The sequence below is a fragment of the Saccopteryx bilineata genome, chromosome 10 (genome assembly GCF_036850765.1).
Source record: "Saccopteryx bilineata isolate mSacBil1 chromosome 10, mSacBil1_pri_phased_curated, whole genome shotgun sequence".
Classification (NCBI taxonomy): Eukaryota; Metazoa; Chordata; class Mammalia; order Chiroptera; family Emballonuridae; genus Saccopteryx; species Saccopteryx bilineata.
Window position 1 is genome coordinate 56,426,504 of NC_089499.1, and position 19,008 is coordinate 56,445,511.

General features: G+C 50.9%; 1 protein-coding gene across 5 annotated transcripts; it reads left to right on the forward strand.

Annotated features, from left to right (window-relative positions):
- Nucleotides 1–10,273: 10,273 nt before the first annotated feature.
- On the forward strand, nt 10,274–15,893 carry GLYCTK (glycerate kinase). Of its 5 annotated transcripts, XM_066245832.1 has the most exons (6): nt 10,450–10,649; nt 11,397–11,542; nt 12,729–13,144; nt 13,382–13,533; nt 14,164–14,339; nt 14,663–15,893. In XM_066245832.1, exons 3-6 carry the CDS (start codon nt 12,768–12,770, stop codon nt 15,527–15,529), a joined length of 1,572 nt encoding a protein of 523 aa, XP_066101929.1. In that variant the 5' UTR covers nt 10,450–10,649; nt 11,397–11,542; nt 12,729–12,767; the 3' UTR covers nt 15,530–15,893. The 5 variants fall into 5 exon arrangements, with proteins under 5 accessions (XP_066101928.1, XP_066101929.1, XP_066101930.1 ...); XM_066245831.1 differs by lacking the exons at nt 10,450–10,649; nt 11,397–11,542 and adding an exon at nt 10,274–10,413; XM_066245833.1 differs by lacking the exons at nt 10,450–10,649; nt 11,397–11,542 and adding an exon at nt 12,442–12,514.
- Nucleotides 15,894–19,008: the final 3,115 nt, after the last annotated feature.

Consider the following 19,008-nt stretch of genomic DNA (forward strand, 5'->3'; position numbering starts at 1 on the left):
ATGTAGTAGTATGGCCCAAATGTCCACCCTGGCCAAGTGGGGTGCCTACCTGCAACAACGCTGTGCTCTTAGCACCAGCCCATTGAGGGAAATTTTGGGTCCAGTCACCTATGCAACCTTAGAGTCAGGTACAACTGAGGCTCAGGAGGCAGAACCTGAAGTCAGTACCTACCAGGAGGGGTGGGTGCCTGGTATACTGATGGTTCCAGCAGGGGCCAACCTGCCAAATGGATGGCTATAGCCTTCCATCCGGCCACTGAGACTATTTGAATGGACACGGGTATAGGCCAAAGCAGCCAATGGGCAGAATTAAGAGCTGTTTGGCTAGTTGCCCATAATTAACCTTCACCTCTGGTGATCTGTACTGACAGCTGGGCTATCATGGACTGACCCTTTTGGATTGCTACTTGGCACATTAACCAGTGGATGGTAATGCACCATCTACTATGAGGTCAGGCCATTTGGCAGGACTTATGGGAAATAGAACACCAGAAGCAGGTGACAGTATATCATGTACCGGGGCATGCCCCTCTAGCCCATCCTGGGAATGATGAGGCAGATACGTTGGCAAGGGCGCGATGGTTGGAGTCTGCATGTGAATGGCCACAATGGCAGCTCCTGGCCTTACAACTGGCATAGTCGGCAGGAAAAACCTGCTTTTCCCATGAAGGGCAAGGGATCAGGGAGGCCCCTGCAATGGTGATAGCAGGAATCCAGAGAGAACAAGCTTTATAGTGTAGAAATCCAAACCTTTAATTCAATATACAAACCAGGAAGCCTCTGATACAAAGTCACTTATCTGAGGCATAATGGGATTCCTCATGAGAGTGCACCACCCCACATCATGCAATCAGTCAAGGGTGTGGGGAAAAGCTTAGTCTTAAAACTAAGCCTTAGGCTATAATAACCCAGTCTGCTTACAGCCTGTCCCCCACACCCAATACAAACTATTATATAAGCAAGCAAACATATATATCATATTTACAAATTTATTTGACCAACAGTGGCCAATAAATTCTTCCTTTACTTGCTGCATTTTGTCTCTTGAATGAATTCTTTCAAGAAGATAAGAACTGAGGTCTCCTTGCTTTCCCTGCAGTATATCCATTGAAAGGGATCAGAGAATGTCACCCAAAATATGCCACTTTGGCATAAGGATTATTTTAAGACTAAGCCATGTGAGAAACAGCAAACACACAAAGTGCTCCCTGCCCTCCTCCCTTCTACCTGAAAGCAGGACATAAATTTTCCATGAGAAAATTGGCTCCCCATCTCAGTACCAGAAGGGGAGCCAATGCCAAGATGAGTCTGTACAAACAAATCTGACTATAGCAACCTTTATCTTCCTTTAGTTTCCCCCATATATTTATTTTCCCACAATTTACTGCCTCTAGAAGCTCAAACACCCTCTGCCTTGTCCCATCTCCATAAGTTATCACTCTTTCTTAAAAATAGTATATAAGATCTCAGGCCTAATAGCTTCTTTGGAGTTCTCACTTCATTTCTGTGAGCCCCACACCCATGTGCATATAAAATAAACCTTTTCCTCCCATTGACCTGTCTGTCAGTTTAATTTGTAGGGCCTCATCTGTTATAAAGTACCGTACCCCAGATTCTGAAAGGCACTGTACCTCATTTCTTCGAGTTCACGTAGAGACAACCAGTCCAGATGAATTTTAAAGTTTTATTAGAGGAGGAAATTTTAATATGCCAGCCACATATGGCTGACACGGGGAATCTGCAAGCCCAAATCATGCAGTGCCAAAAATAGTTCAGGGGCTGCTTATATACCCCTGTTCACACGTGGGGGGGGGGGGAGAACATGACTTCATGGTTCAACTGGCAACATTTGTTTAGGGGATACACAGAAACATTAAGACTTTCAAGGTAACATGTAAAGCCAGGAGCCATGGCCAGGGCCACCAACACGGCAGCCCGGCCCATGCAGGTTCGCATTGGATTCGGACAGTCGGTAAAGAAACAATGGAGCCACAAACTGGTGGGCCATAGTCTTTAATCCTAGCTTGCACCCGGCGGGCAAGTAAAAACACACACTGGGCTCCAAAACCCAATCACATTCAGTGCTCACAAAGTACTGATTTATCCGAGTTTCCTAGAATCAAAGGTTTCTAGCTCACCAGCATTATTCTCCTCAGTTCCCCATCTCCTTCCTTATCCCAGATACAAACTCTACACAAACTGGCCTTTCACTCAATACTCCGCCATCTTGGCTGCTTCTCCTGGCCACATGGCCTCTTTCTGCTCTCCTCTAATGATAATCTCAGGAACCAAGAGCCCAAGCTCTCGTTCGCCCCCATTTTATAGTGTAGCTTCACAACCTCTAATCCAATATACAAAACAGGGAATTCTCTAATACAGACACTTCTCTGAGGCATGATTGGATTGTACCGCCCCACATCAAAAAAGGGTGGGAAAGGCTTAATCCCAAAGCCAAGCCCCAGGCTACAAGGATTCTGCCTTCCCAGAGACACACATTAATATCACCTGGACAACGGCCTCCACGTGGGCAGTGCCACTTTAACAAAGTGAGCATAATACATATTATCTGCCCAACATAACACAATCAAAGACATTTACAAATTATTCAGGGTTCCTCTTCCCTCACTAGCCTAGCTGTATTTTACCCTCAAGATTCTAGGAAGGGGGAGGAACTACAGTCAATGCAAGGTGGTATGTAAATTCTGCCTCGTATTGAAAGAGAAGAAGTTTCTAGGATATCCTTTATTTTTTATTTGAAACTGAATGACCCATTGTTCTTGCAAGCCAGAAACTTCTACATTCTTCTCCCTCCCCTCCCTAAAGGAGGGACAGGACAGGAAAGCCTGATAGGAAAGCTTGATGTTGGGCGGATAAAATGTATTATGCTCACTTTGTTAAAGATGCCGTCGCCCAGGTGATATTAATGTGTGTTGGAGGCAGACAGGATCATTGTAGCCTGGGACTTGGTTTTGGGATTAAGCCTCTCCCACCCGTCTTGATGTGGGGTGGTACAATCCAATCATGCCTCAGAGAAGTGACTGTATTAGAGACTTCCCTATTTTGTATATTGGATTAAAAGGTTTGAATCTACAGTATAAAGTGGGGATAGAACGGGAGTTTGCGCTCTTGGTTCCTGAGATTAGCATGAGAGAGCAGAGAAAGTAGAGCCAGCAGCAGAAGGAGGCCATGTGGAGTAGGCCAGGAGAAGCAGCCAAGATGGTGGAGTGCTGAGTGAGATGCCAGTTTGTGTAGAGTTTGTATCTGGGATAAGGAAGGAGATGGGGAACTGAGGAGAATAAGGCTGGTGAGCTAGAAACCTTTGATTCTAGGAAACTCGGATAAATCAGTAGCTTTGTGAGCACTGAATGTGATTGGGTTTTGGAACCCAGTGTGTATTTTTTACTTGCCGGCCGGGTGCAAACTAGGGTTAAAGACTATGGCCCACCAGTTTGTGGCTCCGTTCTTTCTTTGCGGACTGTCTGAATCCAATGTGAACCTGCATGAGCCGGGCGGCTGTGATGGTGGCCCTGGCCGTGGCTACTGGCTTTATTTACACTTGACCTTTCCTCCCAGAGTATTAATATCAATTTTCAGCTTTTGGTACCTTACAACACAGCCACCAAACCTACTGAACCTAAGATTGTAAAGGAAAAAGTTATTCCCTCCCCTACACCATCTTTGTCCACATACCCAATTATTTCCTTGGACTGAAATTGCATGTCACATTTTTGATGTTCATATTTATTGCCAAAGTGGTTTTTTTTAAAAAAAATTTTTTTATTCATTTTTTTTTTTTAGAGAGGAGAGGGAGAGACAGAGGGAGAGAGGGAGAGGAGAGACAGAGAAAGAGAAAGGGGGAGGAGCTGGAAGCATCAACTCCCATATGTGCCTTGACCAGTGTTGGGCAGATAAAATGTATTATGCTCACTTTGTTAAAGATAACATGAAGAGGCCATTGCCCAGGTGATATTAATGTATGTTGAGAATTGTTGTAGCCTGAGGCTTGGTTTTGGGATTAAGCCTGTCCCACTCTTTTTGGTGTGAGGTGGTACAATCCTATCATGCCTCAGAGAAGTGACTTTGTATTAGAGACTTCCCTATTATGTATATTGCATTAAGGGTTTGGATTTCTACACTATAAAATGGGGGCAGAACGGGACTTGGCTCTTGGTTCCTGAGATTATCATTAGAAGAGAGAGCAGAGGAGAGCAGAGAAAGGCCACGTGGAGGAGGCCAGGAGAAGCAGCCAAGATGGTGGAGTGCTGAGTGAGATGCCAGTTTGTGTAGAGTTTGTATCTGGGGTAAGGAAGGAGATGGGGAACTGAGGAGAATAAGGCTGGTGAGCTAGAGATCTTTGATTCTAGGAAACTCAGATAAGTCAGTGGCTTTGTGAGCACTGAATGTGACTGGGTTTTGGAGCTAGAGTGTGTATTTTTACTTGCCCGCCGGGTGCAAGCTAGAATTAAAGATGATGGCCCATCTGCTTTTGGCTCCTTTGTGATAGATACGTGAATTCCAAACTGCCCTCTTGCTGTTCCGCTTATCTGTCAGACCTTACCCTTACTGGACTACCGCCCCTGAGACAAAGGAATTCCAAAAAGTTGACAACCCGCCCCAAGGAGGGGCTCCGGACACACCAGGACTTTTGATTCAACACCCACATGCTCGAAGCCCCCCAAGAAAGAGCATTCCGGACATACCAGGACTTTTGCCTCAGTATCCCCTCAGGCTCTCCCAAACACTATATAACTCGCCCCTAGTCTGTAACCGGTGCTCTTCTCCCCCAGGAGGAGTACCCGGCAGGGTTCCTTTCTTTCTTTCAATAAAGCCTGTTACTCTGGTCTTTCGGACTCCCATGGATTCCAACACTTTGTTTCTTTACGGACTGTCCGAATCCAATGTGAACCTGCATGGGCCGGGCTGCTCTGATGGTAGCCCTGCCTGCTGGCTTTACAACCAGGCAAGCCCAGGGTTTTGAACCGGCGACCTCAGCATTTCCAAGTCGACGCTTTATCCACTGCGCCACCACAGGTCAGGCCAAAGTGGTTTTTTTTTTCTTTTCTTTTCTTTTTTTTCTTTTGTGTGTGTGTGTGTGTGTGTGTGTGTGTGTGACAGAGATAGAGAGAGGAATAGACAGGGACAAACAGACAGGAAGGGAGAGAGATGAGAAGCATCAGTTTTTCTTTGCAGCACCTTAGTTGTTCATTGATTGCTTTCTCATATGTGCCTTCACTGGAAGGATACAGCAGACTGAGTAACCCCTTGTTCAAGTCAGTGACCTTGGGTTCAAGCTGGTGAGCTGTGCTCAAACCAGATGAGCCTGCACTCAAGCTGGCGACCTTGGGGTTTCAAACCTGGGTCCTCCACGTCCCACCTGATGCACAACGACCTCGTCAGGTGCCAAAGTGCTCTTAAAAAGATTGTAGACAGGCCCTGGCCAGTTGGCTCAGTGGTAGAGTGTCGGCCTGGCATTCAGAAGTCCCGGGTTCAATTCCCGGCCAGGGCACATAGGAAAAGCACCCATTTGCTTCTCCACCCCTCCCCCTCTCCTTCCTCTCTGTCTCTCTCTTCCTCTCCTGCAGCTGAGGCTCCATTGGAGCAAAGATGGCCCGGGCGCTGGGGATGGCTCCTTGGCCTCTGCCTCAGGCGCTGGAGTGGCTCTGGTCGCGCGGCAGAGCATCGCCCCCTGGTGGGCAGAGCGTTGCCCCCTGGTGGGCATGCGGGGCGGATCCCGGTCGGGTGCATGCGGGAGTCTGTCTGACTGTCTCTCCCCGTTTCTAGCTTCAGAAAAATACAAAAAAAAAAAAAAAAAAAGAAGACTGTAGACATATTCATACCCCCTAGCCAGGTGTGTGTTAATATTCTGATAAACTGAATTGTTTTCTCAGACCTAAATCCCACCACTTCATGAAGCCTACTTCTATTCATCACTATCTCTTTTGTGTGTGTGTGAAATCCTTTCCACCTGGGGTCTGCAGCAATTTATAGCTGAGCATGTCACTGTTGTCATAATTCTTTTTTTTTTTTTTTTTTTTTTTGTCCATCTCTGCTGAAACCTCCCGCCTTCCTCAAGGCACATATGAGAAAGGCTTTTCTCATATGAGAAAGCAATCAATGAACTAATAAGGAGCTAAAACAAAGAATTGATACTTATCTCTCTCCTTTCCTGTCTCTGTGTCCCCCCGCCCCCACACACACACACAAAAGAAAGTTTTACTAATTTCACACCATCCTATATGGTTACTTTAGGTCCCTGAGTTTGTAAGCCTGTCATGTAAGTCTTTCCTGAGCTTGTCAAAAAGCATGTGGCCCCTGTTTCACCCACAGATGAATCAAGACAGCTTACTGCAAGCACGGAAATACTAAAATTTTAAGTATTTACAATCTTTCTACATCTAAAGAAGACAGATCCAAGGGTGTAAATTACAGCATAGGAAATATAGTCAATAATATTGTAATAACTATGTATGGTGCCACATGGATACTGAAAATATTTGGGGGGGGCGATCACTTTGTAAAGTATATGATTGTCTAACCACTATGCTATACTGTGGTAAGGTGGTAAGGAACTGTAAAACTTGGTATTAGCAACGCCATTTTAAAGAGGAAGAGTCAGGCTTCTTATCCCCTCTTTTCTGTAGAGAATGGAAAGAGAAGAATGCAGGAGCTTCCTGGCTTACAAGGACAACTGGGTCATCTAGTCATAATTTAGCTAATTTCTAAAATTCTCTGAAAGGGTGCCTGGGGCCACTTGCCACACAGAGCAAAGAAGATAGAATTTATCTAAAAACCTTAGAAAACAATGTTTATGTACCTTAATCAAGAATTCCTAGCCTGACCAGGCAGTGGCGCAGTGAATAGAGCATCGGACTGGGATGCAGAGGACTCAGGTTCGAGACCTTGAGGTCACCAGCTTGAGCGCGGGCTCATTGGTTTGAGCAAAAGCTCACCAGCTTGAACCCAAGGTCGCTGGCTCGAGCAAGGGGTTATTCAGTCTGCTGAAGGCCCACAGTCAAGGCACATATGAGAAAGCAGTCAATGAACAACTAAGGTGTTGCAATGTGCAATGAAAAACTAGTGATTGATGCTTCTCATCTCTCCGTTCCTGTCTGTCCCTGTCTATCCCTCTCTCTGACTCTGCCTCTGTGAAAAAAAAAAAAAAAAGAATTCCTAGGACTCGCCCTAAAGCAGGGGTCCCCAAACTATGGCTCGTGGGCTGCATGCATGCAGCCCCCTGAGGTCATTTATCCAGCCCCCACCACACTTCCAGAAGGGGCACCTCTTTCATTGGTGGGCAGTGAGAGGAGCTTATTGACCATCTCGTTAGCCAAAAGCAGGCCCATAGTTCCCATTGAAATACTGGTCAGTTTGTTGATTTACTTGTTCTTTATTTTAAATATTGTATTTGTTCCCGTTTTGTTTTTTTTACTTTAAAATAAGATATGTGCAGTGTGCATAGGGATTTGTTCATAGTTTTTTTTATAGTCCGGCCCTCCAACGGTCTGAGGGACAGTGAACTGGCCCCCTGTGTAAAAAGTTTGGGGACCCCTGCCCTAAAGTCATGAGAATAACATATACCTCTAGACCAGTGGTAGTCAACCTGGTCCCTACCGCCCACTAGTGGGTGTTCCAGCTTTCATGGTGGGCGGTAGCAGAGCAACCAAAGTATAAATAGATAGATTTAACTATAGTACGTTGTTTTATAAAGATTTATTCTGGCCCTGGCCGGTTGGCTCAGCGGTAGAGCGTCAGCCTGGCATGCGGGGGACCCCGGTTCGATTCCCGGCCAGGGCACACAGGAGAAGCGCCCATTTGCTTCTCCACCCTCCCTCCTTCCTCTCTGTCTCTCTCTTCCCGTCCTGCAGCCAAGGCTCCATTGGAGCAACGATGGCCCGGGCGCTGGGGATGGCTCCTTGGCCTCTGCCCCAGGCGCTAGAGTGGCTCTGGTCGCAGTAGAGTGACGCCCCGGAAGGGCAGAGCATCGCCCCCTGGTGGGCAGAGCTTCACCCCTGGTGGGCGTGCCGGGTGGATCCCGGTCGGGCGCATGCGGGAGTCTGTCTGACTGTCTCTCCCTGTTTCCAGCTTCAGAAAAATACAAAACAAACAAACAAACAAAAAAACCTCTCCTCCAATAAGTTAAACATAGAATTACCACATGACTGAGTGTCTACTTCTAGGCATACATGAAAAAAAAATAAAATAAATAGTTTAAAATAAGATATGTGCAGTGTGCATAGGGATTTTTCATAGTTTTTTTTTATAGTCCGGCCCTCCAACAGTCTGAGGGACAGTGAACTGGCCCCCTGTGTAAAAAGTTTGGGGACCCCTGGAGTAACCCCTTGCTCAAGCCAGTGACCTTGGGTCCAAGCTGCTGAGCTTTGCTCAAACCAGATGAGCCCACGCTCAAGCTGGCGACCTCGGGGTCTTGAACCTGGGTCCTCCACATCCCAGTCCGACGCTCTATCCACTGCGCCACTGCCTGATCAGGTGCCAATAAAATCTTTAAAAAAAAATTTTTTTAAAGATAATAAAGAAGGCAGCTCCTTCTGAAGGTGACTGTTTGTATGATGGGGTGGAGAACCATTTAGGAGCAGTTGACAGAGAATAAAATGTCCTCTAGTATAAAGGAAAAGAAAAATCCAGTGAGTCCTGGCCAAATATATCGCTTGGTAGGAGCGCCCCTTAAAGCACAGAGGTTGTTGGTTCAATCCCTGGTCAGGGCACATACAGAACAGACAGCTATTCCTGTCTCTCTCTCTCTCTCCCTTCCTCTCTCAATAAAATCAGTAAAGTAAAAAAAAATTTTAAAGAAAAAATCCAAGGAGACAGCTAGAAGGGGAGTGTAAGAATGAGATGGCACTCCATCACCAGATGTGCATGCAGGCTTTATTAGAGGAGAAAGACCTGCCGGGGTACTCCTCCAGGAGAAGAGCACCGGTTACAGACTAGGGGCGAGTTATATAGTGTTTGGGAGAGCCTGAGGGGATACTGAGGCAAAAGTCCTGGTATGTCCGGGATGCTCCTCCCTGGGGGACTTCGAGCATGTGGGGGTTGAATCAAAAGTCCTGGTGTGTCCGGAGCCCCTCCTTGGGGCGGCTTGTCAGCTTTTTGGCATTCCTCTGTCTCAGGGGCAATAGTCCAGTAAGGGTGAGGTCTGACAGATAAGCGGAACATCAAGAGGGCAGTTTGGAATACACATATCTATCAGGGAGGAGGGGCAGTTCCTTACAAAAGGAGAACATGGGGCCTGGGGTTTGCTCAGTGGTAGAGTGTCCTACCAGCAGTGAAGATGTCCTGGTGCGATTCCCCATCAGGGCACACAGGAGAAGCGCTCATCTGCTTCTCCCCGCCTCCTCCACACCACCCCTCTTGGAGCCATGGCTCAATTGGAGCGAGTTGGACCTCAGTGCTGAGGATAGCTGCATGACCTCCACCTCAGACGGTAAGAAAGGCTCGGTTGGAGCAACGAAGCAATGGCCCCAGATGGGCAGAGCATCGCCCCTCAGTGGCTTCCCCGGTGAATCCCCGTTGGGGTGCATGCAGGAATCTGTCTCCGCCTGCCCTCCTCTCACTAAATTAAAAAAGAGACAGAGAGAGTATGGTTTGGAGACCTGCAGAGAGGTGTGGCAGCTACTAAAGGGAACAGGTGTGAGAAATACATTTTCTCTACTTTTTCTTTCTTTTTTTTTTAGAAATACATTTTCAAAAGGTTTTTAGGAAGTTTGTTCCATGAATTTTTATATAACTCCCACACCCATCTCTCCAAGAAAACATGAGTAAAAACAGTGTCTTCTGTGCCTTTGGGACGTGTCCGGCATCAAGCCCCGCTCAGCCTGTGCACAGGGTGCGGGCAGGGCCGGTGAGGGAGGTCCAGGGTCACGCCTGTGTACACGCAGCTCGGGTGTTCCAGGACCAAGGAACTCAACTCTCTTGCTGAGTCAGGGCCGTTACTTGCTTGTCCTGGGGTAAGAGGGAGGGAACACAAACGAGTTACAGGGGCCTACAGCGGTGGGGAGGAGCGGAGGCCTGAATCCGGCTCCAGAGGGGTGGGCTGTGGGGAGGAGTGATTCTCAGCCCCTTTGCTGAGCACAGTGCCTGGCACCTAACAGCATGTTGGGATGGAACTGCTGACCGACTGCATCGTAGAAGATAAAGGAGGGGCAGGGTCACAGCAATCAATGAGGCGGGAAGTACTACCCCCATTGAAAAGATGAAGAAACCGAGGTGCAAAATGACTCCAACCAAATACCTCGGCGGTTTGGACGGAGTCCTAGCTCCGGATACGCGGCGTGGCTCCCAACGCAACTCGCTCCTGGCTCCACCCACCCCACAATTCCGGATTCCGCTCTCCCAACGGCCTCTCAGTACTTCCGGTCTCTAGAGCTGGAAGCCACCGCCCGGAGCTGTGCGGCGGTAAGTCTACGCCGCGAGGGCCGGCGGAATCAGTCCTTGGGCCGGGCCACAACAGGCTCTTATTTTTCCAGTCACTACAGAACATCACGCAACAGCCATTTGCCTCGCTAAGGCCTGAACCCCGGCCAATGATGAGTCGCTTCCGGGTCCGGCGCGAGCAGGCAAAGGGCTGGAAGTGCCTCTAGCTCCATCTGGCGGCCGGGAGGAGTCACGGTGGATCTTCCAGGAATCTGCAGGTTTCGCGCTGTAGTAGTGCCTGAGAGATTAAGAGAGGTGTCCTGATTAGAGTTACTGGGTTTAGCAAATAAAAATACAGGACGTCCGGTTAAATTTGAATCTCAGATAAACAAATAATATTTCAGTCCCATAGAGTATTTGGGACATCTATATTAAAACAATTCCTAATCTCTGTGCTGTACACCTGAAACTAATATGACATTGTTAAGTGTTTGTTGTTTAAGAAAAAAATTCCTTGTTTATGTGAAATTCAGATTTAACTGAACGTCCTGTATTTTTTTCTGGCAACCTTAACCTTGAGCACCCTCCTGCCCTGGGCTCTGGTATCCAGTAGCAAGGCTGGGATCCTCTAGGTCTGTGTGCATCAGGGAAATAAGTACAAAGTTCACCCGTGCTGTCAAAATCAGCTCTTGCTAGATGCTAAGATACTTTTAGCTTCAATTCTAATGGGGACCAGCCCCAGGAGCCCTCTAGCAAAAACTGGGCCCATTTTCAGAGTCCCCATGCTGGTGCTGTGTGTGTTCCCTTTCACAACTGGGATTAAACAGGGTTGGTCTCTTAGGATAAAGCTGAAAATCAGCAGGCTAAGTGGCTGAGGGCCTAGAAGTTGCCAGGTTTTTTAAGTGTGTGGTAAGTTGGTGTTTGGGGTCCAGGTTTTCTGTGTTAACAGTGGACAGCTTCAGAGAGCACAGGGATTTCAAGGGGAAAGCATTAGACTTAATCTTATCCTGTTCCTCATTTTGCAGATGAGGCCCAGTGAGAGAAAAAGGCTCTCCCAGCCACTCAGAAAACCTGGAGTAGAGCTGGAGCCTGATGTCCAGCCTCTTTCCCTGCTCTGTTTACACTTGCTGCTGCAATCAACTGGCAACATTTATGAAAGACATTTATTAAAGTAGATACCTTTTTAGAGATAAGCTCTTTGGGTTTTTTTTTTTTTTGTCCCTAAACTCCTCTACGGCCTAATGACCTTCATCTCAAGGCTTCTTTAGCTTTTACCCTGCCCAGTGGGGAAAGTGGTTATTTGGGCTCAGCTGTGGGAGCCTGGCCTTTGTGTCCTCTAGCCACTTGGCTGTCACCCCTATATGTGGTGTGACCTAAAACTTGTCCTGTTACGTGGGAGCCAAAAGGCATGCTATTGGCAGGGGTGGGTCTGGCCAGCCATTTAGGTGGAAGGGCGTCTTTTTCTGTTCTGCAAATTGGGTCCCCTGGTTCATGGCCTTGTGTGGTATCTAGGGACTTCTCTGAGGTTCCACCATGAGCCAGACTTTGCTGCCACTTCTTTATTTTTTTTAAGTTAAAAAAATGTATTGATTGATATTAGAGAGAGAGAGACAGAAGCATTGATCTGTTCCAGTATGTGCCCTGACTGGGGATCAAACCGCAATCTTTGTGTATCAGGAGGACACTCCAACCAACTGAGCTATCTGGCCAGGGCACTGCCATTTCTCATTTGAAATTGAACCTCTTGTTGGACTGGCCCTGAGTGCTGGGATTCCTCAGGCTCTGTACCTTGATGATGTGTTCTAGGCCTGTCAGGGCCCTGGCTGGCCCACAGCCTCCCCACACAGACCCATAAGCTAATGAAATGAGAGCAGGCTAGAGGTCAACAGGCTTGGATCAGTTGTTGGGACAGCCAGCAACCTCCTGGCAACAGAAGTGGTGAAGAGGCCAAGAAATAGTGCCAAAAAGGGGTGTTGCTCCTGGGTAAGGGCTCAGAGTGCAAGGGTGGAGAAGGGGCGTGGCGGGAGCCCACTGATAAGAATTGCTCACTCAGTGAATGATTAACTCAGACAAAGTGAGTGACCTAGGAGGAGGGCTCAGCTAACAGGCCCTTTGGACTCCAGGCAGAGCATCCAGAGGGCTGGTGTGTAGCCTGCAGAACAGAGGACATGGCTGGGGGGCAGGCCTGGGCTCCAAGGACTGGAGTGAAATCCAGCAGCTGTGGGCCTCAGGAAGTCTCTTGGGACTGGCAGGTGGTCCATTCTTGCAGCAGCAGCTGTGGGGTCCACTGGCCCTGAGCCTCCAGGGGCTCTTGTCTTTGGCCTTGCAACTGCCTCACTGGTGCTTTCTTCCCCTAGGCGGCTATGGGTGCCTGGTGGAGCTGAAGGCAGTGGGGCATGGCTGCAGCCCTACAGGTCCTGCTCCGCTTGGCCCGATCCCCACTACGCCCGCTCCTCTGGGGGGGACCAGGGGTACGGCTGGCCAGTGGCATGGCCTTAGAAGAGCAGGCTCGGAAGCTGTTTGAGAGCACTGTTGTTGCTGTGATGCCGGGCCCCATGATGCACCGGGCACTGTCCTTGGACCCCAGCAGCGGGCAGTTGAAAGTGCGAGATCGGAGCTTTCGGCTGCAGCAGAACCTCTACCTGGTGGGCTTCGGCAAGGCTGTGCTGGGCATGGCAGCTGCAGCTGAAGAGCTTCTGGGCCAGCATCTGGTGCAGGGAGTGATCAGCATTCCCAAGGGGATCCGTGCTGCTGTAGAGCGCACTGGCAAGCAGTAAGGAGCTTTGGGGGGCTGTCCCCAACTGTCCATCTGGAAGGGAACCTGGGCCCAGACTCAGGCTGGATCGGGGCCTCCCTTCCCCACTAGCTTCCCTTTTCCCCTGGGTCAGGCCTGGTTCCAGGATGGGTGTCAGCAGGCATTCCATTCATGCCCCTCACACCTGTAAAGTTGGGAAATCAGGTGGGAGGAGAGGAGCCACCCTGTCTCTCACTCTGTTCTTTCTCTCCTCAGAGAGATGCTACTGAAACCACACAGCCGTGTCCAGGTATTTGAGGGTGCAGAGGACAACCTGCCGGACCGTGATGCGCTGCGGGCTGCGTTAGCCATCCGGCAGCTCGCTGAAAGCCTGGCAGCTGACGACCTGCTGCTCGTGCTCATCTCAGGTGTGGGCGCCAGGTTGGCCCAGGACATTTGGGTGGGGGAGTATCAGGTCTTCTGGAAACCACTGGTCTGAGCCCCCAGGGTCACAGAGCAAGTGAGGCAGTAAGGAGCCTGGGCGGCTGACTCCTACTCGGCCCTGGGCCAGTTGTCTCTCATCCCGAGTTGTGGGGTCCTCCCCTTGACTAACGTGTTAGTGGACCATGAGAAGGCACACAGGGAACACCTAATTTAGAGTCTTGCCAGAAAGATGTCGCTGCTGTTGCTGCTGTCTGTACCAGTATCACCTGGAACTAGAACCCAGGTCTCCAGCCCCCCGGAGCCCTCTCTTTTGTTCTCTGCTGCCGCCCCCCTCCCCCCCACCCCAGCACACACACACCTGCTTCCTATTCTAAGTTCTTAAGGAATAAGTCCCTCCAGTGCCTTCGGGATCTGGGATACCTGAAGGCAGGGCACAATCTCAGGTGCCTGGGGTGTGGTGACTACACACATTCGCTGCATGTCCATGTAGGGGTACCCTAATGCCACTTTTCCAGCCCACACCCTTTCCTAGTATGTACACTGCCCACCAGCATCTGTAGGTGGGGAAGTTTCTTGGCTGTCACCTCTGTCTAAAGTTCTCAGTATCTCTACAGGTGGGGGCTCGGCCCTGCTCCCCGCCCCCATCCCACCCGTCACACTGGAGGAGAAGCAGACACTCACCAAGCTGCTGGCGGCCCGTGGAGCCACCATCCAGGAGCTGAACACCATCCGGAAGGCCCTGTCCCAGCTCAAAGGTGGGGGGCTGGCTCAGGCTGCCTACCCTGCCCAGGTATGTGAATCACTTCTTACCCAGGCAGCCCTGGGTTGGAGTCAGGCCCACATATGCCAGGCAGATGAAATCCTAATACAGCATATGGATTGTCAGGGGCCTGGTATGGGAATCATCCGAGGGGACCCTCAGAGAGGGTGAGGGGGAGTCCCCATGGCCAGGTGTTCTGCAGACCCACTTGAGAGGGGTTAGAAATGGGTGAGGAGATGCATCGGTGCTGCAGGGTGTATGGATATACCGGGGAGGCGAGGTGTAGTTTGTCCTCATAGCTCAGTGGTGAGGACCAGGCAGGACTGAGCCTTGCATCTTCAACCCCTTTCCAGGTGGTCAGCCTGATCCTGTCAGACGTGGTGGGAGACCCTGTGGAGGTGATCGCCAGCGGCCCCACTGTGGCCAGCATCCACAACGTGCAAGATTGCCTGCACATCCTTAATCGCTATGGCCTCCGTGCTGCCCTGCCACAGTCTGTGAAAACTGTGCTGGCTCGGGCCGACTCTGACCCTCGTGGGCCACATACCTGTGGTCACGTCCTCAATGTAATCATTGGCTCCAATGCACTTGCCCTGGCTGAGGCCCAGCGGCAGGCTGAGGTTCTGGGATATCGGGCTGTGGTGCTGAGCGCAGCCATGCAGGGCGATGTGAAGAGTGTAGCCCAGTTCTATGGACTGTTGGCCCAAGTGGCTGGAGCCCACCTCACTCCTCCTGGCACTGGAGCCTCTGTGGAGGAGGATGAACAACTCCATGAGCTGGCGGCCAAGCTCCAGCTCCCAGACCTGCAGCTGAAGGAGGCTCTGGAGGTTGTGGCAGGGGCTAGGGGCCCCGTCTGCCTGCTGGCTGGTGGTGAGCCCACAGTGCAGTTGCAAGGCTCAGGCAGGGGTGGCCGGAACCAGGAACTGGCACTGCGTGTTGGAGCAGAGCTGGGACAACGGCCACTCGGGCCTGTTGACGTGCTGTTTTTGAGTGGTGGCACCGATGGGAAGGATGGGCCCACAGAGGCAGCTGGGGCCTGGGTAATGTCTGATCTTGCCAATCAGGCCGCTGCTGAAGGCCTGGATATAGCCACCTTTTTAGCCCACAATGACTCACATACCTTCTTCCACCGCTTCCAGGGTGGGGCCCACCTGCTGTACACAGGGCTGACGGGCACCAATGTCATGGATGTCCACTTCCTGTTCCTGCGGCCACGGTGATGACATAGGTCATGTTTTGGGAGTCCAGAGGAGGCTTACAAGGCAGTGTCCTGGGGCAGACCAGGGTTTGTCCCCCCAGGGTCTCACCAGGCCTAAAGGCCCCTCCCCTCCCTGGCCCTGGTTGCCTGGTTGGCCTCCCACTTAGGGCCTCTGCTTCACATCCATTCCTCCAACCAGAGTGACAAGATGGCAGCTCTCTTCCACCCCTTCCTGCCATGGCAGCAGTTACCCCTGAGAACCAAGACAAGTCTTGGCCAGTTTTCTGTCCACAGTATTCTCCCTAGGCAACCCCACTGCTGAGCACCTGAGCCTGTTTTCCTGTGGGGTGAAGCAAGAAGGACTGCAAATAAAAAGGACCACTCTACAGGGTCTCATTGCACCTGCCCTCAGAGCACGTACTTTCAGGGAGGTGCTGGGGAGGGAATGGGCTGGGCTGCAGCCACAGCACTGGGACCTGATGGGAATGACACCCCAGGTGAGCAGACACCCCGGAGAGGGCAGGCTGAGGACTGCAGTCTGTGAGGTCTGGGAGGGAATGACCACCCATTCAACAGTGACTCTCCCCAGTGGCATCCTTGCCCTGACCTCCAGCCTTTGCCATATGCCCTACTGGGTGCTTGCCTACTGCCTCCCACCAGGGTCATCCCTCCTGCTTTGGACAGCTCTTAGCCACAGACTGCACCATTTTTGGCTGAGCTGCCCTCTATCTAGGGGCCACCCCAGCTACATAGGACACTGGACCTTATTTCCTTGTGCCAGTCCTTTTCCCAGTTCCTTCAGCCACTCCTTCGGGGACACAGCCTTGTTCCTCGTTCCAGCCTTGCCATGGGGATCTCCACTGCTGGGGTGGTGGGTCAGAGCAGTGATGGGGTCTAGCAGCCCTCTGCCCTTCCCTCTGTTACAGCTGGTGGAGAAAGGGCCAGGGGGGAGGAAAGCAACAGAGGAGGCCAGCAGCCTGTGCTCAGAGCTCTCCTTGGGCCCCCTTGTTCAGTATCCAAGCCCTCCGCTGGCCGCCCCCGCCGTGCACCACGGCTCCAATCCCTATATGAGTGAGCAGTAGAATCACATAGGAATAAAAAGCCATAGAGAACAACGAGGCCTGGGGCTGTTTCTGCTGGCCCCTCTGCCACCCCAGCCATCCTCTTTCTAAAGATGTGAGGGGTTCTGGGCCAGAGCTGGCATGCCTTCCCCACTTGGGCTCTGGACAGCCCACATGCAGCTGGTTCATGGCCTGGGGACAACACATCGAGCAGGCTGGGGATTGAAAGGGATATGAGCTAGATGCTGGGGCCAAGGAGGCTTAGCGAAGAGGGGAGTTTGTACCCCTATGTGATGCAGACGCACCTATTCCTTTCCTGTCCTGCATGGAGTTTCTGCTGACCAGGAGTGGGAGTGGGGAGAAGGTGTCATATTCTTAAGGGATATATAGTTTTAAGTGAGAAGCAGGCAGACTCCTACATGTGCCAGACTAGGATCCACCTGGCAAGCCCACTAGGGGGCGATGTTCTGCCCATCTGAGGCCATTGCTCCATTGCAACCAGAGCCGTTTTAACACCTGAGGCAAGGCCATGGTGCCATCCTCAGCACCTGGGCCAACTTGCTCTGGTAGAGCCATGGCTGTAGGAGGATAAGAGATAGAGAGAAGGAAGAGGGAAAGGATGGAGAAGCAGATGGGTGCTTCTGTGTGCCCTGACTGGGAATCAAACCCAGGACATCCACACACCGGGCTGACACTACCACTGAGCCAAACAGCCAGGGCAGCCTTAGATATTGTCCCCACATGTCAGTGCCTGTGTTCTGGTGCTCCTCTGGCAACCTCTAGATACGTTCCGTCTGTGCTTCAATCTTTGCTCTCAGGAGCATAAGTGTTAGCCCTGGGTGTCAAGTTCCAGACACAAGCAGGTTACAAGGGCTGGGCTGAGGCAAGGATCTGTCTGCCATGTCCCCAGCAGTGTGTATGTGCATGTTGGTGTTGGCATACCAAGAGGGGGGATGTACCCATATATACTCTGCACAAGAGATGCTGCTGCTTGTGCACATGGCTGTGTACACACCTGCTGAGGGGTTGAGGTAGGGGGGAGTCTTGCCAGAGGCTCCCCCTATGCCACCTTGGCCCCTCCCCTGTGTCTGGCTGTGGGGGCTGGGAGGTCAGGGGCTGGATTGAACCTGACCCATTAGATTTGCTTGTTTGGTACTCCTGAAATAAGAGACAATAATTTGGCCTCAGTCTAGAAAATATGAGGTAAACCCTGCATGGTGAGTGTCCAATGGGACTTATTACTGGCTCCATAAATGTCAAGTATAGGTCATAATAACTGCTCCTATCTTGTGGCTCCTGGCCTCTGTCACTTCTGGCTCAGATTCCTGCTGCCCTTGCAGCAACCTCATCTCCACTCCCGACTTCCTCGCCTGGCTGGAACTTGTGTAGGGTGCCTGGCACCCTTGACCGGTCCTGCTCTCACAGGTTCTTCCATCCTCTGAAATTGTCATGAGCTAACAGCAGCTTGGCAGTGAGCCTGGAGAGCCCGTAGGTGTCAGTTAATCCAAATTTCTTTGTTTTATAGCTGGAGAAATAGAGAGGGAAGGTGGCTTGTCTAGGGCTACACAGCAAGGCTGCTACAAAAGAACCAAAATTAGAACCTGGTTGGGACCCATGTGACCATCCTCCGCTAACCCTCTGGGGCTCAGAGATCCTAGGTTCCAGCAAGGGCGAAGCCAGAGCAGGGCACCTGCCCCTGCCTCCCTGCTGCACCTCAAGGGCTTGGGGCCGGTGACACAACCACACTTGGTATCTCCAGGGATTCATAAATCAGATTTGTCAGACCCTCTGGCTCTGGTTTCGCAGCTCTGTTATGTGTGTGATTTGGTAGGGAGCCATGTGCAGTTGGGTGGTGGGCTCTTAAACAGAGGTGTGTGTCTTTATCTGTATGCATGTCTGTGTATGTGCATGGGGACATGTGTGGGCATGTGTGTGTCCAGTTGAACCCATAACCAGTCACTGAGCTGTGCTCTGCTCCACCCCAGGACAGGGACACATGGTTTGGTGTAGTTAAGAGTGTTGAGGATAAGGTGAAGCAAGTTGGGCCAAGAAGGGTAAAGGTTGATAGAGGACAGTTGGCGAAGGGCCTTATGTGTCTGGCCAGGGGTATCAGACTTCACATTGACAGTGGTGACAAGCCTCGTGAGGGTATTTGGCAAGGCATGACGCCAGGAAACTGTTCTAGGACTTTGATGCTGAGGTCTTCCTCACTGAAGGGATGAGGGGAACAGGGCAGGCAGAGTGGAGGAGGTATTACAGGTGGGAAAGGGGTATATCCTCAGGCTCGGGAATCCCCTTCCTACCTCCCCTTGCCTTCCCCTCTGCAGCATTATCCCAGCAGCCTTCAACCAGCTTAGAAAATCCTTTCAATGCTCTTTGGAAGCAAGGCTGGAAGTCCTGGCTCAGACCCTCTGGAGTAATCTAGCCCCTCTTTTCCTTG